The sequence below is a fragment of the Rhincodon typus genome, chromosome 8 (assembly GCF_021869965.1).
Source record: "Rhincodon typus isolate 14 chromosome 8, sRhiTyp1.1, whole genome shotgun sequence".
NCBI classification, from domain to species: domain Eukaryota; kingdom Metazoa; phylum Chordata; class Chondrichthyes; order Orectolobiformes; family Rhincodontidae; genus Rhincodon; species Rhincodon typus.
The window spans coordinates 34,443,181-34,467,447 of NC_063339.1; the positions used below are offsets into that span (position 1 = coordinate 34,443,181).

Below are 24,267 nucleotides of genomic sequence, written 5' to 3' on the forward strand. Positions count from 1 at the left end.
CTGGACTGACCTAACTCCCCACCTACAGTCACCTTTACTGTCTCCACCCCCGCCTCTTTGACCTGTTTGTCTCCTCTCCACCTATCTTCTCCTTTATCCATCTTCTATCCGCCTCCCCCTCTCTCCCTATTTATTTCAGAATCCCCTTTACCTCCCCCATTTCTGAAGAAGGGTCTAGACCCGAAACGTCAGCTTTCCTGCTCCTCTGATGCTGCTTGGCCTGCTGTGTTCATCCAGCTCTACACCTTGTTATCTCAGATTCTCCAGCATCTGCAGTTCTGACTATCTCTGAAACAACTACCTTTATTTATTCTTTGCAGACCAACTGTTCGGTGCTTGTAAGTTTTGACAGATCTATTAGCTATTCACTGCCTTCAAAAACACAGATGAATTCTGAAATACTCATTATGTTTGAGATTCACGGTTTTAATTGATTTACAAGTTTCCAAAGAGTGAATAATTTTTCAAGTGTTTATCAAGTGATGTCTGTTTATTTTGCCAATGTACAAAATTCTAAAGATGCTTTTCATTTTTTTAAATGTCTATTCAATTGATGTGAACATATTTTGTCAGGTGTGTGATATTTGAAGACTTTGTGCCTTTTTCAAATATCTTGTCAAGTGACATTTGTTTATTTTGATGGAAGTTGAAAAGTTCATACAACATTTGTGAGTTTTGTTCATGAAATTGATACAGAGTGAGTAGATGGATATCAGGAAGTTGAGGGTGACAATGGCTATGGTGGGGATAGGGATTGAAGGGGATGAAGGAGTGTGAATGATCCGGGAGTTTGGGTACAGGGAGGGGGACTTTGCACTAACCTGTGGATTCAACTTTGTGTGGATAAGCCATAGAACCATTGAAGAACCAAGCTGATGTTGCTGGGAATGTTAACTTGGCAGCATATCACTGCTTTTTTTTTCAGCCCAATTCACTTAAAACAGACCAGACTAGCCTAAAACATTATGGAATTCCAAGAACAAATAATGTTTTCTTTTTTTTTGATCTAAGGTTATGAATAGGCACTTTATGAGCTTTTCTTTTGTTTAGAATTTAGAATCCATAGAGTGTGGAAACAGGCCATTTGGCCAACAAGTCCACACTGACTACCTGATGAGCAACCCACCCAGACTCATGCCTATTCACCTACCTTATCCATATAACCCTGCATTTCCCATGGCTAATGTACCTAACCTACACATCCCTGAACACTGTGGGTAATTTAACATGGCCAATCCACCTAATTCGCACATCACTGGATTGGGGAAGGAAACCGGAGCACCCAGAGGACACCCACACAGACAGTCGCCCAAGGGTGTGACTGAACCCGGATTCCTGGCGCTGTGAGGCAGCAGTGAGCCACTGTGCCACCCAAAGGCACTAAGAAACTTGTTTTTACATTTGACTAAGAAAATGATAAGACTAGCAAAAAAGTTCTCTATGGATTTTTTGAAACATTTCACTCTTACCATTTTAGCCATCCAACTGTTTATTTATGACAGATTTTGTTTGGTAATAAGTGTTTAGATTTGAGTTAAAAGAGGAAATTTTACGATCCCAGCTAATGATACTAGTGGACAACTCAGATTCTGGAATGAAATTTGCCTTGCTAGATTCTTTTTAAAGCTCAATATTGCAGTCTTTCACTGAAACACAGCACACAAGGCTGCAGACTTGGCTTTAATAATAAAACAGAAGTTTATTATGCACAAGAAATAAAAATAAAACAAAACAAAAAAAACAAATGTAATGCAGAATGAAAGATTTCAAACCACACAGCAAACCAAAATCCCAACTATTCTCCAATACCAACACATTACAGTTAATCAAATACCAGAGACATTTTCCTTCCCTGTTCAATCTGTAGTTTTGACTGGACAAATTCTCAATTCCTGTCTTGTGAGCTGTGAAATCTTTCTCTTGAATACTCACATAACTGAGAACTTAGACTGTCTCAGTACTTTAATAATCTGCAGAGTTCTAACCAAGCATTTCTGAGCTGTAAATTTCACAGATTACACACTTCCACTGAGGTAACTAATTCCTTAACTGATCTGAACAAGCTCCTTTTCTCAGACTAACAATTCTTGCCTCTAACCCCAGTCAATTCTTCCTCAAACTGAACTCAAAAGCTTTTGAACTAAATTAAGATGGAAATTTGCTCAACATAGATTCTGCTAGAGATAATGGCTTATTGTTTTCTCTCTCCTATCAGTATCAACAAACTTCCATTAACTCTCCAGTCATCTTTGCAGTCACCTGCTCTCTGCAAATTTAAAATCATGGTTCCAGACAGACTAACTTAGTTAAGTTTTAAAGCCTTTACAAAAATAAACCAACACTCACATAATTGATTATAAATGCAAACTCTAAAAAATTATATAAATATATACAAATCATACAGCTCTCATCACAGAAAGATATACACTTCTCAAAACTAATGCAATTTTGAACATAATTTCCACCTGGATCACGGTTATGCCCAAAACATGACTATGTGAATGATTTGCTTTCTTCAGTAAATCTAATATTAAAGGTAAAAGGTAAAGTCACCATGGTTCCAAGCTCTTATTAAAGACTACTGGTAGTCGTTTAACCTGAGGGTCACCATTCCTCAGGTGAGGGGCAAGGTTACAAAGGAGAGCCTTTCATGGTAACCTCAGCTGGTACGGGAATTGAACCCATGCTGTTAGTGTCACTTTGCATCGCAAACCACTTGTCCACCCAACCGAGCTAACCAAACTCCAAATCTGATACTGATTGTTTGTTTTCTGAATGTGACAAAATAGAACAGGAGCTAAAGAAGACAGTGAAACAATAGCATACACAAAATATAAAAGGCAGAGGTTGCTAAAAATAGCCATTGTCTCACAGCTCCTGCAAGGTCCATTGTTCATACAAGACTGACAACAGCAACAGCAGATGGAAGGAACCTGTGTGTGACTGTAAAGAAGAGCAAAGCAGCACATACCTCCATCTTGGGAATTCAGCACACTTAAAGCATACACCATTGCATTGGAAAAGGTTGTGGCTTCTTCCTTGCTTGCAAAATTTAACCCGTAGACCTGCCGAGCATCTCGCCATTGGTGGAACGTAGGTGTAGCCTGATTGTACTTCAGTCCTTTCACGATGGAGTAGTTTATGACTACCTATAAGCAAAATGCAAATCAAATCAAGAGAAAACATTTCTGAACATAATGCATTGTTAGTCTATTCTCCAAAATTGAAAACATATGTTAAATGAACAAGTCCTTTCAAAGTAATATTGGCAGCTGAAGTGTATTAAAAGATGAATGATGTATACTTGTCATAAGATATGTGGGTATTTTTACTACAAATAAATTAACAAATACTCAGAGGAATGTATTAGAAAGTGGAATTGATACAATCCTGGAAGCTAAGGTGAGGCCACTTCACTTCCTAATACTTTTGACATTATGCCAAGCTACTTCAAACACATCATAAACTATTTTAAAAGTTATTCTAAATTAAATGCTTGGAAAAGACATCGTATTAAAATGTTTTCAGCAAAGATCCAATGTTATATAAGTAATGTTGTGGGTTATCAAAGTTCCAAGATCATCTAGCTGCTCGTGAAACCAAGCAAAATTTTAATTTCCATGACCCAGTAATACTTTCAGAGTTACTCTATGCTAAATTCATCCCTTATTTCAGTTACAGGCCAAAACATTTGCTATTAAAAGAAAATGATCTATCAACAGAATTTAAAGCTCAAATATGAATAAATCATAGAGATGAACTTCCACCAGCTCCAATGAAAAGAGAAAATTGTGTACCAGTGGCTTTGGAAATAAAGCACCACATTGTTTAATATAAACTCCTGCTTGATAGTCTGCCAACGTGACAGTCAAACTTCTGCATTTTTTTTGGTCTGGCCTGTTCTTGCTCTGAGCAACAATATTCAGTTCAGAAAAGTATGATCCCATGAACAGTATTTATAGTATTATAACTGGAGAGGGCCAGTAATCAAAGGGTTAATTATCAAATAATCAAATGTCGAAATGTTGCTATCTTCATAATTCCTCAATTGGCCATTTTTGGTCTTAAATTCTGCTTTTTGGTTTGTTATTAATTGAATAAATGTTATAATGACATTGGGGTCAGTAAAAAAAATCATAGGTGTGCAATTTATTACACCATAGGCATGTGTTTGAAATCTGCACCTTTAAACAGTTGACTCTGCATAGACCTCAGGCAAAGCAAAATGAACTTTAGCACATGCACAAAAAGAACCTCTTTCATTGGTGTCATACATGACAGTCACATTCTAAATTTTGTAAGGAGTCTCTCAAAATGGCTAAATTTAGTAATGGTCACAATTTTGTCTTTTTACTGTGAAAACGTTCAATGAAAAGCTATTCCCCAGATGGCTGTGAATGAGGTAAAAATGTAATTTTTAAAAGAAAGCTAACGACCATGTGCTTTTGGCTGGAATACTTAAAAAATATAACTCATAGGAGTTTCTTGACATTGAAAGCCTGAAAATAATTTTGAGTCCTTTCAGAAATAACAAAACAAAGTGCACAACTTTACAATAGATGCCAAGGGCTTGAATTTCAATCTGGGATCGGAACTCTATTATTCGGATAACTTCTGGATGCTGATCCTGTGCCATGTTTGCATCATTTGAATGATGGCATCTTCAAATGTGTTTGCTCTAATTAGACCACCAGCAAGCGTGGTGCTTAATTAAAAGCATCAGGTGCTGCCAGCAGGCAGGGATTGACTCCTAAGTACAATTTTTGCAGGCAGAAAACAGTCACAATGGTGCCTGTCACTGCCTTAAAGAATTGAGCAGGTCGAACTCAAATGGCTAGCCTCATGGAGTAAAGAATTGGCCAAACAGTGAATGAAAAGGTATTACATCTGATGCAATAAACATAATTGTGAAAAAGATTTATTCAGCTAAAAAAAAGTTACTTAGTGTCTTTCATCATTGCAACTGAGAGCATTTGAACTAATGTGTGGCAGGCTGTGGGGTTTGATAATCTGCAGCTTGAAAATCATTGTCCAGTTTTCATTGTCCATTCTCAAAGAGCTCATCAAGGACCATAATGGGCAGTTGATAGAGGTGAATGAGTTTCTGGTTCCCCTGCTTTCACTTTTAAAATAGCAATGTGTCCCAGAAGCATCAGGACATCAATGCAGCATCTAAGAACATGTTGTAAGTTATGGGATGGACAAAATTGACAACAAAATGGAGACGAGACCACAACCAGATCAACTATGATCTTATTAAATTGTGGAGCACATTTGAAAAGCTAAATACCCTTCTCCTCCTCTGAAGTCTGATGTTCCTCAGAGAACCATACTTCCAATATGTGCATGCAGCCATTCTTGCCCCCACAGGGAAGTATGTATCAAAAGCTACAAGGCATGTCTACAGCATCAACTAGGAAGGATCAATTAGGAATGATTCCCAAGAAAAAGGTCAGGGCATTGGATTTAGCATTTAGATGACAGCTATAGACTAATAAAAAGACAATAAGATGGTATTCTGAAAGGATGAAATTAAATTGGCCAGAGGGGCTTCTTCCTTTAAAATTATCTATGACTTCATTACCTTCTCTGACCCATTCCTGATCTTTCTTTCACACTGGATGATGCTTACAAGAGAAGTTAAGGATACTATTAGATTAGAAGAGGCTTATAATATTACATGAGCTGCAGAAAGGTGATTAGAAGTTGATAAAAAGGAGAAATAAAAAACTGCAGTAAATTAGCCAGGAACACAAAAGCAGATAAGAACTTTTATAGGCAAGTAAAATGTAGGATACTAAAGTTAACATTCCCTTAGATGAGAGGAAATAATTTATCATGGGGTGCAAAGAAATGCCCTGAGCCAATTAACAAATATTATAAGCTATGCTTGTCTTCACAGTAGAAGACATGAGTTACGTGGTTAAAAGGTAACCGGGTTGGGGGTGGCTAATGTGAGGAACGTTAAATAACTATTATCAACAGAGAAAACGTATCGAGAATCTTAATAGACAAAAAGCGAACAAAGCCCTCGGACCTGATGAACTGTTTCCCAGCACACTAAAAGAGGTAGCTGCTAAGGTATTGGATGCATTGCTTGTGAGTTTTCACAATTCCCAAGATGCCAGAGCAGATCAGGCAGATTGGAAGTTAGCAGATGTAACAACACAATTCAGGGAAGATGGGTGGGAAGACATAAAGAACCACAGGCCAATGAGCCTTGCATCAGTTGTCAGAAAAATGCTGGTGTCTGTTGCTAAGGAATTCTTAACAGTGCATTTAGAAAATCATAGCTTGATCAGACAAAGTCAACATACATTTATGGAAGAGAAATTGCGTTTGACAAATTCATTAGAGATGTTTATTAAGAATGTATCTCATAGGATAAGCAAAGTCGAACCAGTTGATGTAGAATACTAGCAATTTCAAAAGACATTCGATAAAGTGACATACCAAGGCTTGGGCATAGTAAGGGCTAATAGAGTTGGGGTGATTATTAGCATGGACAGAGGACTGATTAATGGAGGAAACAAGGGGTTGGGATATGTGGAACATTTTCCAATTGGCAGGTTGTAGCTAGTGGATTGCTGCAAAGATCAGTGTTAGATCTCAATCAGGGCCCTGAGACCAACCAGGATAGGGCATACACATCCAGAAAACAATCTATAATAATGACGGAGACAAAAAGAATCCAATTTTACTGATGATACAAAGCTTGGTGGGACTGTAGGTTGTGAGGAGAAAACAAAAAGGCTGCCAAAACATATAGATAATGTGTGTGGGCAATGAGGTAGCAAATGAAGTACAATGTGGGCAAGTGTGAGGTTACTCCATTTGATGGTAACAATAGAAAAGCAGATTTATTTTTTAAAGTGTTGTAGAACATGTTGCTATTCAGAGAGATTTGGGTGTTCACTATACAAGGAATGTAGAAACTTAATGTGCATATTCAGCAAACAATTAAAGCAGCGTACGGTATTTTGGCCTTTATTACAAGGAGTATTACAGTCTTACAATAATTGTACATAACATTGGTGAAAACTGCAGTTTTAATCTCCACAGAATAGGAAGGGTTTAGAGGGATCAAGGCCAAATGCTGGCAAATGGGACTAGATTAATTTAGGACATTTTATTTGTAACTCAAACCTTCGATACCTGGCAACATCCTGGTAAATCTCTTCTAAACCCTCTCCAGCTTAATAATATCCTACCTATAACTGGGCAACCAGAACTGGACACGGAATTCCAGAAGAGGCCTCACCAATGTCCTGTGCAACCTCAACTTGGATAATTTAGGATTAACTGGGGAAGTGGGCTGGGAAATGGCAAATGGAGTTTAATATAGATAAATGTTAGGTGTTGCATTTCAGAAAGTCAAATCAAGGTAGGATTTTCATGGTGAATGGAAGGGCCTTATGGAGTGTAGTGGAATAGAGGGACCTTGGAGTTCAGTTGCACAGTTCTCTGAAAGTGGAGTCACAGGTAGACAGGGCAGTGAAGAAGGCTTTTGGCACACTGGCCTTCATCAGTCAAGACACTGAGATATAGCAGTTGGGAAGTTATGTTGCAGTTGTACAGGACATTGGTGAGGCTGCACTGGGAGTGTTGTGTTCAGTTTTGGTCACCTTGCTATAGGAAGGATGTTATTAAATGGAAAGAGTGCAGAAGCAATTTACAAGGCTGTTACCAGGACTCAAGGAACTGAGTTGTAGGGACAGGTTGGACAAGCTAGGACTTTTTTCTTTAGAGCATAGGAGACTGAGGATAGATCTTATAGAAGCGTATAAGATCATGAGAGGCATGGATAGGATGAATGCACTCAGTCTTTTTCCCAGGGTTGGGGAATCAAGGACTAGAGGGCATCAGTTTAAGGTAAGAGGGGAAAGAATACATGGGGGCCTAAGGGGCAACTTTTTTTACACAGAGGGTGGTACACATATGGAATGAGCTATCAGTGGATATGATTGAGGTGGGTACATTAACAACATTTAAAAGGCATTTGGATGAATACATTGATGTGAGAGGTTTAGAAGGATATGGGCCAAGTTCAGGGAAATGGGGTTAGCGTGGATAGACATTTTGGTTGGCATGTGCCAGTCTGAGCCAAAGGACCTGCCTCCATGCTGTTAAGACTCTCTGACTCTATGGTCGGCATGGACTAGTTGGACAAAAGAGTCTGTTTCTCGACCATGCATCTCTGTGAGACTATCCAAAAAACATATACTTATGCTGAAGGTGGTGCTGAGATGTGAGAACTGTCCAATAGTGACAGTCTAAATAGATTGAGCCTACACTCACTGGAACTTAGAAGAATGAGAAGTGATCACATAGAAACATACAGAGTAGCTCCTGAAAGTTGATCGGCCCCATCCACACCACGCTCCCACTGACTAGAGAATCAAGAACACTGGTACACACTCTCAGAATAAGGGGTCAATCATTGAGGACTGAAAGTTAGAGAAATTTCTTCAAAGGGTTGTGAAATGTTTGGAACTTTCTAATACTGAGTGCATTTAAGGCTGAGAAAGACAATTTTAGATCTTTCAATGAATCAAGAAATAGGAGTTGGGAAGTCATGTTGAGGTTGTACAGGACATTGATGAGGCCTCTTCTGGAATACTGTGTCCAGTTCTGGCTGCCCAGTTATAGGAAGGATATTATCAAGCTGGAAAGAGTTCAGAAGAGACTTACCAGGATGTTGCCAGGTATGGAAGGTGTGAGTTATAAAGAAAGGCTGGATAGGCTGGTAATTTGTTAATTGAAGTGTAGGATTTTGAGAGGCGACCTTATATAAGTTTATAAAATAGGAGGGGTATAAATAGGGTTAATGGTAGTTGTCTTTTGTCCAGGATGGGGGATTTCAAGACTAAGAGGAAGATTTTTAAGGCGAGCGGAGAGAGATTTAAAAAAAGACATGAGGGGCAAATTTTTATACAGAGGGTGCTTCGTGTGCAGAATGAACTTCCTGAGGAAGTAATGGATGTGAGTACAATTACAACATTTAAGAGACATTTGGATAAGTACATGAACAGGAAAGATTTGTAGGGGTATGGGCCAGGACCTGGCAGGTGGGACTAGTTTAGTTTGGGATTATATTCAGCAAGGACTGGTTGGACCGAGGGGTCTGTTTCTATGTTGTATGACTCTATGATCACACAGAATAATGGAGAAGGATAGAGGGTCTGTATGGTCTACCCTGCTCCATTTGCCATGGTCTTCAACTTCATTCAAGTGAGTTCATTTAGTAGCAAATATGGCACGTTTTTCCATTAACGTCTTAACTTCCTTTTAAGTACAAATAGTTTTGCTTTTACAGTGAGCATTATTTTTTCAAAAGCTATGCAGCACTTGGATGAGTTAATATGACCTTTTGTTTTATAGTCTGTTGCATTAATCATTGACAAATGACTCATTCACATTGCAAAAGCTTTGAATGTACTAACAACTTGACAGACCATCCATGCTTCAATAGCACAGCTATTCTTAGAACTTGCCCAATGTCAGCCATCAAATACCTTCCTTAGCATTTGAGTATTATCCATTGTCAACATATTCTGTTTCTTGTAAGATTTTTTTACAGTACTTACCGATGTTACAGCCCAGTATCTTTTGCACATGAACGCACTGTAGCACAAGGTAGTCCATTCACAGTTCTGTGCACAGCAAGTTCCCAATTCTAGCCCTGTCACACAGATTCATAGAATCCCTGTGGAAGCAGGCCATTTGGCCCATTGAGTCCACACTGACCTTCCCAACAGCATCCCACCCAAACCCACCCCTTCCTTGTGACCCTGCATTTCCCATAATTGATCCACCTAGCCTGCATAACCTTGGACACAATGGACAATTTAGTATGGCCAATCCATCTAACCTCCACACTTTTGGACTGTGGGAGGAAACCGGTGCACTCGGAGGAAACCCATGCAGACACATGGAGAATGTGCAAACTCCACACAGTCGCCGAAGGCTGGATTTTAACCCAGGTCCCTGACACTGTGAGGCAGCAGTGCTAACCATTGAGAAACTGTGCCGCCACAGGGAAAATGGGAAGGAGTATATACTGAATTAATCTTGACTGCTCTCTGCATACCTTCAGAGGCTGGTTGCATTTTGGAATTAGCAGAATGTAAGGAAGGAACAGATCACTTACAGAATTTCACAACTGGGGTATGCTGGGTGGCGCTGGGCTCTTTAAACATCTGTATATATTTTTATTTGCTGTGAATTGATGTATAGTTATTTCTCATGAGGGTACCATTTATCAAAAGCAAATTATTATTACAAATAAGTAGCCTATATTGCAAATAACTGTGTATCTAATGGCACTTTATAGGATCAGAGCATAGGTAGGAGGAAGTGTGTAGCTAGAATTCCAGGATAATTACTGCCATTCGTTTATCTTTGTAAGAGTAAAAAATCTGAAGCACTGGGTTATGATGCAAATTCTTGACATGGAAGTCAGAGTGTGTGACTGGCAACTTCAGCTCATCACTGAGCACACAACAGCATCTCAGGGCTTGACCCCTGGGCAACAGCACATACACTCCTCATCCAGGTACAGTGGCATTCAATAACTGCAAACCCCTCAGGATTCTCATGGCACAATCCCGATTGATGTGCTGGACACTTAGGAAAAACACATCTGCATTGAGAATGCTCTGACAATGAGTACTGAAAGGCTGCTGCAAAGTTACAAGGTGCAGGTGTCGATGTTGGTCTGGGGTGCACAAAGTCAGAAATCACACAACACCAGGTTATAGTACAACAGGTTTATTTGAAAACACAAACTTTTGGAGTGCAGCCCCTTCACCAGCTGAAGTGAGAAAGAAGCACACAGAACCCAGAATTTATTAGTAAAAGATCAAATGGTCACACAACTGATGAGGATGTATTAAATGAATCGAAGATGCTGTTAATTCTTTAATCAGTTAGCAGGTTTTAATTGATTAATATGTTTATGTAAATCCCTGAATTTCTTCCAAGTCACTGTCCTGTGAGAACTAAAGGCTTTATCAGTGTAAAGAAAATGTGACATTTTAGGTCAGACAATGTATTTTAGCTGTGAGGCCTTATTTAAATCTGTTTGTGTATTGGTTTGGAGTCAGACTGGTTTTATTTCTAAGGTAGGAAATTATAAAACACCACATTGACTGACGATTTATAAATTGTGTGCTTTTTGAACAAAATAGAACGTATCTGTAAATACAAATTCACCCCATAGATTCACACATGTGTGTGAGCGGGGTGAGAGAGAAAGAGAGTGTGTGCGTGTGTGTGTGCGTGTTTCTGAGTCTGAGAGGGGGGAGAGAGAGAGAGACTGTGTGTGAGAGAGAGTGTGTGCTTGACAGACAGTATGTGTATGAGAGAGGATCTGTGTGAGTGTGAGAGTGTGAGAGAGTGTGAGAGTGTGACTGTGTGAGAGTGTGACTGTGAGAGTGTGAGAGTGTGAGAGTGTGACTGTGAGAGTGTGAGAGTGTGAGAGTGTGAGAGTGTGAGTGTATAGTGGGGTGGGGTCACCTGTTGTGCGACATGAACCCAAGATCCTGTTTGAGGCCGTCCTCATGGGTATCGAACTTGGCTATCAGCCTCTGTTCAGTGAGTCTGTGTTGTTGTGTCTCCTGAAGTTCACCTTGGAGGATGTTTACCTAAAGACCCAAGGCCGAATGTCCTTGACCACTGAAATGTTCCCTGACTGGGAGGGAACAAGAATGTTCCCTGTCAGATCTTTGACATGGACACTACCAATCACACATTGGGAAAACCACCCACCATGTGCACAGCAGATACTCATGTGACTCGGCCAACATCGTCTATCTCATACGCTGCAGGCAAGGATGCCCCGAAGCACGGTACATTGTTGAAACCATGTAGACACTGACAGTGGATGAATGGACACCACGCAACAATTGCCAGACAGGCACGTTCCCTCCTAGTAGGGGAACACTTGAGTGGTTGAGGACATTTGGCCCTGGATCTTCGGGTAAAGGTCCTCCAAGATGAACTTCAGAATACACGATAGTGCAGAGTCACCGAGCAGAGGCTGATAGCCAAGTTCGGTACCCTTGAGGATGGCCTCAACTGGGATCTTGGGTTCATGTCGCACTACAGGTGACCTCACCACACTATACACTCTCTCACACACACAAACTCTCTCACACAGATCCTCCCATACACACACGTGAATCTATGGGGTGAATTTGTATTTGCAGATACATTCTATTTTGTTCAAAAAGCGCACAATTTATAGACAGTCAGTCAATGTGGCACTTCATAAATTTCTATTTTAGAAACAAAACCAGCCTGACTCCAAACCAAAACACAAACAGATTCTGAACAAAGCCTCACACCTAACATGCATTGTCTGACTTAAAATGTCACCTTTTCTTTACACTGATAAAACCTTTAGTTCTCACAGGACAGTGACTTGAAATAAATTTGGGGATTTACATATACATATTAATCAATTAAAACCTTCTAACTGATTAAAGATTTAATAGCACCTTCGGTTTGTTTAATACATCCTGATCACTTGTGTGACCTTTTTGATATTTTACTTATAAATTCTGTGTTCTGTGTGCTTCTTTCTCACTTCAGCTGACATTGGGACTACACCGAAAGCCTGTGTTTTCAAAAAAACCTGATGGGCTATATCCTGGTGTTGTGTGATTTTCTGACAAAGTTACAGGGATAGACACGCAGCTCATGAATTGGACCAGGCTGCTTGCTTGCTCTCTCAGCCCTTGCTCTTTTAATGCTTACCTCACAGTATCCACACCTGTCCTTGCCTTGCCTTGCTCTCCCTATTAGCACAGTCTATCAACCAGAAAAAATGGTGGATATTGAATTTTCCTGAGAGTTTTGGGGACAAATGAACCCATTTCCCCCCACCCCCACTTTTTTTGTATAACCCTGCAATGCACTCACTCCCATGAAAAGTTGGTGTCATTTTAACATGAGTATACATTTCACCTACAGAGCTCTTCTGGCACAGTGGGCATGGAGTTTTGAAGGACTGTGCCTGAAGGTCTAGGTTCAAGTCCACTAGCCCCAGACATGACACGCCAGAATAGGCTGATTAAAAATATCTGCAGTTCACCTATTAAAATGTGCTCCTGTGTTGAGAGGTAGACTGCATGATAAATCTAAGAGCTGGTATAGTATACTCCCTGGCATATCAAAACTGCCACACTCTTTTATATTGCCTCTAACATTGGCAGAATTAGCTTTGATCATGCCCAAAAGGTTTAGCTGTTCCAGTGCTAGCAGAAAAAAAAGGAGTTCAGCTACAGAGGAATGAAGCAAGAAGCAATCAGAACAATAATCAGGAATATAATTTGCTGATCCTCAATGATACACGATTCAGATATTCAATGTGTGACGATGCTGTGGCTTTAAGAGGTTATTTCGTACTATTTTTTTGAAGAGTGGTTGTAAGGCAGAGGTCCCGAGCAGTCTACCAAAACCACTGGAGTAATTAGCTTGTGAGGTCTTGGGTTCTTTTAAGTTGGAACAATAGAAGCAGACTGGATGGGTATGGCCAGCTCTCGCAGACCAGGATTTCTACTTTTTGTTTCAGTGTTTAGGTTCAGCTTTAAGCAGTTGCTGTTTTGGTCTTGAAGCAGAAGCTATCTTTTCCCTGTCCCTAGTTACAGCTAGGTTTCTCTCTGCTGCTGGTCTACCTGTGAGACAAATCTACTTTTCTGAATCTGCCTTTTTGTCAAAGAGTGTGTTTATGGATGTTACCGTATTGGAACAGTTAATTAGTAATTATTCTGTTAAGTTTTCCAATAGAGTTAATTTTCTTTCTTTGGTTGTATTATAATTTTAGTGTTTAAATAAATTGTGTTTTGCTCAACGCTGAGCAGTTTGACCAATCAAATTGCATCCGGAACACAGCACATTACAACAGCCTTTAAAAATAAGAAAAAGTTAGGGTCTAGGCTACGTTTCTTAAAATATTTTGGGGGGGCGGGGTCTGGCCTGGTCCATAACAAACGTGAAATAGTAAGAGTCCACTGTATAATGTACTTCAAAGTTTCTACAGTAACATTTTTTGAAAAATCACGGAAAGAACTTCAAAAACTTAACTTGAGCCCTTGAGCCTCCTCCTTTATTTCTAAACAGTCTATCAAAACTTTCAAAATAGTCTAATCAACTTGAGAGGTAGTCAATAAAAACACAAGTTTTCAACAAATACCTTTTTAGGTCTATAAACAGAGATAGAGGGCAATTTGTTAATATGACCTTTACCAATCCACATCTAAATAATGTTATAACTGAAGAAAAATTTAAATTTCACTGTGAAGAAATTCATTTTGATCCAGAATCTATATTAGATTAAGCTTTTTACACTGACAATTATAGGTGAACTCAAATTATCAGGCACATGAACTTAAAAGGGTATGCTACTGCCAACATCATGACAATGTTATAAAGGAATGTGAAGGCTCCACTTTATTTTGTTGCTGTCCTTGTAATATCCATGAGACAAAAGAGAGCAAGTCACTGTTTACAGTTGAATCATTGCCAGGCATTCTTCTACAATGTTTTTTTAACTAGAAAATGCCTCCAAAATTGTTGGTATTAATGCTGTGTTTATAAAGCATAATTTATGAAATCACAGAGCCTGAAGATCACTACCCTGAAAATCCTTAGGTCAACAGTATAGAAATTTCACTACCCTACCATTGTATACCTTGCTTGGAAATTAAGAATGCAGCTCTAAAATGTCAGAAAATTCCAAGATTCAAAACTTAAGAAGTAATGAGATGAGGTTCACAGAATCGAATGCCTTTCCAGCAGAGGAAAGAAGACTGGAAAAGGACATAAGGAGAATTTTCTCCTCATAAAATAGTGGGTTTTTGGCATAAATCCCAGTCAAAATAACGAGTATTGTTTTAATATAGAAAGGAACTAAATAGGAAGACAAAACAACAGTTTTAGTTTTGGATGGTTTTAGTAACCAGTACATTAGCCATATGCCATGTTCAAGAGTTGACAGCGCAGAGCTTGACTAACTACATTTTTGAATCAGTTATTAGACATGTGGTCTTAATATGCATTCTCACAGTAGGCATATGTACTGTAATTTTCTTGTGCATTTAATATTAACACTATAAGATGAACTCATACTGTGTGAATTCTCTTTGTTGTATTTGCTTTACCTCTTTGGTTACTGCTAAAATTATATGCAACATGGAAGAATAAGCTGGAATTCAGCACCATGGAAACACTAACAGCATTCATTAGAACTTTCACCTTCAGCAGGCCCATAAGACAACTTGTCTGAGCAAGTGAGATCAGCAGCCTGTCACACATCTCACTCAATTATCTTTTCTAATAGTAGGTGGAGTGGAGATGGGAACTGTCATTGTGTTCCAGGACAGCAGAAGAAAGTAAACCCGATTAATAATACACAACAATAACAGGGCCTAACACTATGGAGAGCCAGCGGCATCCAATCACACTCTGGATGTAAAAAGAACAGATCTGTTCGCGAGTGTCAATGTCTCCAGCAATCACTCTGACAAACTCAAAGTACTGCTTGCAACTGCTGAATAAATGACTAGAAATGTCTGAATTCACGTTGGAAATTTAAAATTTGCTGAAAGAGAAAGAGAGAAAGGTATCACACCAAGTGGTGCTGAAATGACTCTAAAGCATCTTGGGCTCTGACGAAGAGTCATCTAACCTCAGAATGTTAGCTTGCTCTCTCTCCATGGATGCTGCCTGATCCGCTGTGATTTCCAGCATTTTTGTTTGCAGTACAGTTTCCGGCATCTGCAGTAATTTACTCCTCTAAAGCACCTCCATTTAAGTGGAAACTGTGGATAATCAAAATAACTCTGTGCTATAGAATAGACCAAATAATCTCTTTCTATGTTGTAAAAATTCAGGTTTCTGAAGATTGGAAGGATAACCATATATAGAGATGGTTAAATAATTTATACAATTTTATGGACAGAATAACGAACCATGTAATCCTATTTGATTTCATAGAATTACCATAATTGAAAAGGGACACACAATATAGAGTTTTATGTTTGTAGACAGTTCACTTATGGTCAGCAGATCCATTCAGCAATCTGAATAAATTAGGTGCAATCCATGACACTACAGTTGGAACTGGTCTATTAGAAACAAAGATCTATACCTTGTTCATAAATATTCAACAGAAACAGGATTGTTTGATTGTGACTCATCCAAACTTCAATCCTCACCACAGCAACAAGGTGATTGTCAAAGCTAGTTCAGACTTTCTACTTACTTGTTGGTCCTGTAGTTTCATTCCAACTACTCGGAAGGTATTGTTAGAGGTGTTGTGATAGATGTTGACTCTACTGAACCCTTGTTGTCCAGGTTTGGCTGGGACCCACTTTTTGCTTGAATCATCATAGACCATAACTGAGGCCCGCGCTTGGCAGATGCTCTGTTCACTGAAAAAGAAGATAGCAATTAGCCATTTGAGGAAGCAGAACTCATACAATTATTAACACATAACAGCATGAGTCCAGGGATGGAGCTGAAGTACTTTTCAATATAAGCTGCAAAAGATGACAACTGTAATACCACTGTTTGGCTGTGACAAGAGAACAAATGGATTTCACCATAAAGTATTTCAGAATGGCCAGTATATCAGTCAAATATCTGAATGTTTCCCCGCTACTTTAAGAGGATCATTCCACCTGTGAAATGGGTTCCTTTAAAAGGATTTTTACGCAAGTATTTCAAAAATACAATGCTTTATGTTTCTGCAAGTCCAATAGTCAATGGCCTTATTGCCACATCGGGATAAAATGAAGCATGTACGTTAACAAGCAATAGCTTATGAAGACAATCTCATCTTTCCTGGCTTGCGTCAGCATAAATCAATACGGTGTTTGCATCCTTTCACTCTTTTTTACAACATATAGCATTTAAAATTGATTCTTGGTTGAACTGCATCCAGTTGCTGCTATACCTTTAATCAGAAACAATGTACACCGTGAAATTCACAGTGTGGAGTCTTGTAGAGGTCTAAAGCAAGCTCTGCAAGCAAATTGGCTGTTAAGAATTTTTGCTATGGAAGTCAGAAAGGTTACCTGGCGACTTTAGTTTGCTACTTGCTCCGAAGAACCTCTATGCTGGGCACAAAGCACTGACATTTCACAGCACAGTCCATGGGCACCAGACACATGCACCCAAATCCACTGACATTGGCATTTGATTGTGCCAGCCCGGTACATCTATACATCAATGCTCCACTTTGGGTGCAACAGTAACTATCATTGTAATGCTGCAGTAAGGATGTTTCATGCTCAGGGACATGCACCGAGCTCATAGACTTGACCAGGCTGCATCTCTGGGCTGTTTATCTGCACTATTAGTACTCATTCACTACGAGCCTACCTTGATGCTCATTGCATCTCTGCCTTATCTTGCTTTTTTGCACCCTCCGTGAAACTTCCTTTGAAACTCAACAAAATTGACACTTAGCTCAAAAAGGCATAAGATTGAGCCCACTGTCTCTATTATTGACGACTTCACCACAAGCCAATTTATCCATTTTTACAGTGAAAGTATAGTCATTTTATTTTGTTCACCTATTCAATGCTCCTAATGCAGAGCGGAAAGAAAAAGGGAAGTGGAGGCTGAAAATCTGCACTGAAAGTACGTAGCCCTGTGTCTGACTGCACTGCCCTTCAGCACTGCTTCCCACTGGGAACAGCATTATAAATTTACACGTGTGTACCTAGCTGGCTTTATCTGGCAGTGACAGGTGGTTTTGTGGTCAATTCAAGATTTCTGGTCAGGAAGTAAGCCTCTGTGTAGAAAGTGAAATCTTTCCTTCCATTCTAATTTGACCATAACCCCATCAGAATTTAGAATTAGAGTGAGCATGAACCTAGACAATCAGTGAACTTAGATTCAAGAAAATAGTATTTCACCATTTATGGAAATGTCATAATCTACACATAGACTTAAAAACTTGGTATTTGGAACTGCAGTGATGAATGCTATAAAACCAACATCATTGTATTGGTATACTGGTGACAAATTTGCAGAATAATCAGATGTGGATTCATGCTCGTGAGTTCCAAACTAGGAGTTTGCCCTCCATAACTGGATAGTAGTGGGGAAATATTTAACAGAGTGCATCGAAGGTAATTTTTGATGGGTTGGCTTTCGATCTTCAAACATATAAGGTTATGGGTAGGGCTCCAATCCCTATTAGAAATGGTATGTGATGTGGGAAGATGCAGCAGCAACAGAGAAAGGGTTATTTAGCGAGAGAAAAAGAGAATTTACTTTGCACCTCATAAACCTTCTTTGGATAGTCCAAAGAACTTTTGATAAAATTTGTATCTTTTGAGGACCACTGTTACATGTGAGGGATAGATATTAGCCATGATGTCATGAGCACTCCTTACTATTACTCAGGGTCATGAAGTTTTACATTCACCAAAACTAAAACACAAAGTTTCTGCGTAATGCCTCATTAAAAGCATAGCAGCTGACAATGTGGCACTCATTCAGGAAATGTTCTTATATTCAACCAATATCGGATGCTTAAGACCTAGACAGCAGCTTGAACCCACAACTCTCTGGCTTAGAGATAAGAATGCCACCAACTCAGACAAACTCCAAATAGAAATAAAATAATGCTTTAATTATCTTAAAATTAGGAACAAATACAGTTGCAGAATCGCACGACTTTCTATTTCAGGATTCAGAAGGTGTAGGATTTGCACTTAGCACATCATTTTTGTCAACTCACGAGAGAATAGAGTTTCAATGGGATAAAAGTGAACAGCTGAAATAGCCTGTAGTGCAGATACCAACGATAACACCATATCATGCTTGATCAGCTGTTTCTGAACAGCTTTCCCCAGACAATCGTGGGAATGAGTTTCAAAGCTCTGCCTGCAAATGCTGAAAATTAGCAAACGGTCAATTTAAGTGAAAAGATATTGTCAGGAGATAATACAACAGCATCAGAAAGTCGTGAAATCAGAATAAACATGATTAACAAAAATAGCTTGACCTTTCCATCAAACAAAGCTACGTTTGTGATTTAAATCACATACATTTAACAATGAAAACAATATTCACATCAAAACTTGAAGAAAACATTAAGAAAAGCAACAGCTTATGCTTAGTATATGGTTAGTGTTCAAAGATGCAGAAGATAATGCCAGGCTTCAAATGTTTTTTTTTGGCTGATTTTATATATATCTAAATAATTAATGCAAACCCATAAGTTAATTCCAAGATAGAGTTCCTCTACATTTTCAGAAAATTTGTACGTTGAGGTCAGGATATTCACATCATTATATATTTTTATACATCCAGCACAATATATTAAAGCTTTTTTTGTGTCTATGATGCCTGGAAATTATTCTTTTCCACATGCTATTAACTGATTCCAAAGTAAATATTTCAGTGATACAGATGGCTCTTCAATTACTGAAAATTCCCTCCTGCCTCTTCCATACCTTCCCTGTGCCTCATTTCCCCAATGTCCCATATTCACCCTCTCCATAATCCATGCTAGACAAAACCTCTATTTTCCTGCTAGATGGCTCATCCCTTTTGATATCTCCTATGCCTACTCACAAAATATCTAATACAGACAGAATACATGAGTCCTATAATTACACTGGGAACCTTTGAGATGCTCATGAAAATGTCAGAGTAACAAACACACATTCGAGCTCCACTTAATACAATAAATTCCTCTCAGGAGCTCATAAAACTGTCAATCTAAAGAGAAATCATGTTCTAGTTTCTCAACAGATGATGTCTGACCTGCTGAGCATCATTAGGGTTTAGAGTTTATGTTTCAGATTTCCAGCATCTGTAGCCTTTCTAAAAACCACACAGTTCTGTTCATTTGACAGAATCATCTTAATATTTCAATTACATAATTTTAAGAGTATGATATATTATGTATTGCAATTTTTCTTCTAGTTTCTCTTCTCCTTACCCCAACTTTTTATAATCATTTTCACATCATAGGAAGCCAGCTGCCTTCACTTTCAACCTTCCAACATGGCTCAGTTAGTTACCCAGCACTATATTTATGTGACCAATTTATTATCGTCTCAGAGTGGTTGAGCATTTCAAGAACTGAAAGTCTCTTTAAAATGCAAGGATCTAAGCTATCATCTGATGCATAAAACTGCTCAGTTCATTAACATAAGACAGCACAGCAACAACTAGTACAGAACTGTGAATTGCACACAAAGGCGGGGAAATTCTGTTTAGCAACTTACAATGACTGTTCCTTTCACATAACCAATAACTCAAGCTGCTTTATAGGAAGACAGGTGAATAGTGGGCCAGGGGTTGCACAGAAAGCAGTAAAGGAATTCAAAAGCAAGGAGAAGGTTGTGATGATGCATTTGAGGGCAGAGAAAGATGCAGCAAGGTAGATCAATCTAAAGTAGTTCCATTATTTTTCTTTTTAATCGTAATCATTCTTAAATCATTCCTGTAAATGTCTTATTTAAAGAGTGAACTGAACAGGATTTATGAAAGAAATATATGGATGAACTCAATAACTGCTGCTATGTGTTTGAAGTTGATGGCCTGAATCTTCTGAGCAGCAACAGTCACTGTCAGTTTTCAGTTCTGCTCCTGGCTTTTTGAGTGCCCCAGGTGCTCTGCATTTCTGACCAGGTCTTTAGTTGCTGGTCTCTTCAGAAATCTGGAGTGTTCTTCCATCAAATAGCATCCTTGTAGCTCTGGATCATCAGGGAAAAACAGGACAAGCGACTTTTTTTTACTGCATTAGCTGCTGTATTCTGGTAAGTGTTCATTCACAAACACACTGGACAGCTTTGGGACATTTAAACAGCTTTTCAGTGTGTTACTGAATGGATAGGCAGGATTTAACTGGCTCTGAGGGACGTGGGCTACGGTGGTTTAAGAGGTAGAATCGGAAGAGATGGGCACCTGGATGTCGAGATCGTCTCGCTGCAACTTCCCTACTTTGCTCAAGCAGTCTGGCCAGTTTCTCACCAGGGAGCAGCGACTTCTCAATTGATGCCTCTTACTGCTTCTTAAATGGCTTGTTAACAGTTCGACTGTCCCCGGCTTGTGATCTTACTAAACTTGTCATATAAACCGGCCATCAGGAAAACTTGACATGGAAACCACAGTGTGTTCTTGGCAGATTCAATTCACCGCTTGCCCCAAAAGAACTCCAAGGATACTGGGCGCCAACACCTCAGGCACACTCCATGGTCACCAGCCTCATGCACTCCATGTTCAAGGACAGTGGCATCCAACATGTGCCAATCTCTATAAATCACCATGGCACATCTCCAATCCACTTACGGGTTATTCTGCACTTCAGTACCTCACTACAGGCTGCACTGGCAAATATCACTGCAAATGCTGCAGCATAGTGCTCACTCACACCGAGCCTACCTGGATGCTCACAACATCCCTGCCTTGTATTCCCCTGTCTTTTTGCACACTGGCCTCTCAGCAAAAGATACCTGCTTCAAATTACTACTGTCTTCTACACCATTTAGTGCCAAAACAAAGCCAGGAAGATTTGCGACAGCTGCAGCAGCCTCAGTCAAGTAAAAGGGGACTGCCTTCAGTCAGGGGATCCCAGCACAGTTAGTCAAGCAAAATCTCTGATACCAGTCATAAAGGGTGAGGTGTTGAACAATAATGAGCACACCATCCATCTTGACTCTTTCTTACCGACTGTGGGCTTTTATTCTCCTGGAATGAGAGACAAGCAAGTATTACAGAAGGTGAAAATGGATAGCACAACTATGACTGCTGGCGGCAGGTGGAAAGGTTTCCTGAGTGAGTAGGCACACTCAGACATGCAGATTTAGTGGTGTCACATGTTGAGGTAGGTGAGAGTGAACGAGGAAGATTTTGCAGCAATAGTCCGAGTGGTGGAGCATAAGCTTTGGTGGGAGGCAGGTGCATTAGCACTAACAGAATGTGTGTGAGGTATTGGAGAGAAATGGTAGCACTTATGCTACTGGAGTATAGAAGGCCATCGACAACAAAAATAGAAGTTGCTGGAAAAGCTCAGCAGGTCTGGCAGCATCTGTGAAGAAAAAAATCAGAGTTAACGTTTCGGGTCCAGTGACCCTTCCTCAGAACAGTTATCAGGTTCTGGCTTTTACTGCTGGTCTTGGGGAAACTGCAAGTTCCAGCTGTGCACCACCCCATCTGGCAGGATCTCCAGGACCCTACACAAAAAATAGGGGCAAGGAATTCCCCCTGCCCACCATGTCTGCCCATCAGGAACCATACAGGGCAGCTCCAGACTGGCAGTGCACAATATCCTGTTAAATATGGCACACAGTGCCAGGGATGTTGGTCAATTCCAGGGTTTCCAGTCAGTTGCTCCAGATGGTGCATGGTGAGATGGCTAGGAAATAGGGCGTGACTCTCAATGCAGGGTCCCAAATTACAATTCAAGGGGTGAGTTTGGTAAGATACGGTGAGAAAACCTGTTTGGCCCCATGGAGAGAATCACTTCACCAAACTCAATGCAACTTGCACTTAGCCAAAAAAAATGGTAATTTTCTGCCTGATGTGGCTGAGAGAAGAGTGACTGTGTGGGTCTGTAATGGTAGAAAGGGGTAGGATGACAGCGAGTTAGGGTGGCAGCTGTTCAGGGTATAGGTGGGTAAGGTGGTAGCTGGGTAGGTTAGTAGGGCAATTGGTCGATAGGTTGGCAGCATAACAGGTGGACAGGGTAGCAGCTGGTTAGAGCAATAGATAGGGTTGTAGGATAGTGGGATGCAGCTGTGTTAGATGGCAGATGGACAAAGTGGCAGCTGGGTTAGGTGTTATTAGTAGTAAAGAAACAATACAGCATAGCAACAAGGCTCACCAAGCCTGTGTCAATTCCTAATTCTTATTTAGACCCACTACTTATTGCCCATGTAATTTCTAATCCCTCTGTTTGCCTCACATTCATGTGTCTATCCAGATATGTCTTAAATGTTTTTAACGTGCCTGCTTCCACCACCTCCAATAGCAATGTGTTCCAGGCACCCTCTGTGTGAAAAAATATCTTCTCCCTTCTCCCCTAAACTTACCCCCCTCACCCTGAACCTGTGCCCTGCTGTAGTTGACATTTCCACCCTGGAAAAAGTCTCTGACTATCCACCCTGTCTATGCCTCTCATGATTTTGTGGACATCTATCAGGTCGCCCCTCATCCTCCGTCTTTCCAGTAAAAACAATCTAAGTTTATCCAACCTCACTTCATACCTAAAACTCTCCAGACCAGGCAACATCCTGGTAAACCTTCTTTGCACCCTCTCCAAAGCATCTATGTCCTTCTGGTAGTATGACAACCAGAACTGTAATATTCCAAATGTAGCCTAACTAAGGTTTTTTCCTGTTGTAATGTAACTTGCCAACTTTTATATTTGATGCACCAAGTGATGAAGCCAAGCATGCTATTTGCGTTTTTGACTACCTTATTCACCTGTGTTGCTACTTTCAGGGATCTGTGGTCATGTATGCCCAGATCCCTCCATATGTCAATGCTCCTAAGGGTTCTGCCATCTATTGTATAATCCACACCTGAATTTGATCTTCCAAAATGCATCACCTCAAATTATAGTAGTATATTAGTAGTTGGGTTGTGTGGGGAAGGAATTTAAGGGACAGGCAGATGATTGGGGTGTTAGAGCGGGTCAGGGGACAGGCTGGAATTGGGGTTTCAGAGGGAATGGGAGGCTCAGGGGTGACTAAGTGTAGTGGGGCTGTAGACTGGAGGGACCTAGGCATTATGGGAGGAGTTGGGAAGTCAGGAAGGGAGTTAGGAATTTCAAGGATGTTGGTGGTTTGGTGTGAGGTCAGTGATTTGGGAGGATGCAGAGTTGGGGATGGATTCAGGTGATATTAAGGAGGTCAGTTGGACAGTCATCCAGTAAACTCAGATTTTCTCACTGAAGATTTCCTGGGTAAATATCCAGAAACATACATCAGAACTATCTAAAGCATCCAACTCTATCTTAGAGCTGGAGACTTCATCAGCGGGACTGGGGAGCAGGGGAATTCCCTTTTGAAACTTCCAACATCCCAGGTAATTCTCACACAGTCAATGCGCAGGTCTTCCGAGGGGTCCTGATGCATATCTCTGGTCATAGGTCCACTCTCTCACTAGACAGAGATTGGAAGATCTGAAGAATCAATATTATGATTCATGGACTGTTTGAAATGCTGAGCAAAATCCATTCATATGAACCTGCCATGTGACTTCAACACATTTCTGAAATGCAATAGGCAGGTG

General features: G+C 40.0%; 1 protein-coding gene across 1 annotated transcript in view; it reads right to left on the reverse strand.

Annotated features, from left to right (window-relative positions):
* LOC109913157 (ena/VASP-like protein) overlaps positions 1–24,267 on the reverse strand; it is a 167,012-nt gene that overhangs the window by 90,364 nt on the left and 52,381 nt on the right. The window contains 2 exon segments of the mRNA XM_048600409.1: positions 2,972–3,149; positions 16,268–16,436. Coding sequence (XP_048456366.1) covers positions 2,972–3,149; positions 16,268–16,436 — 347 coding nt within the window.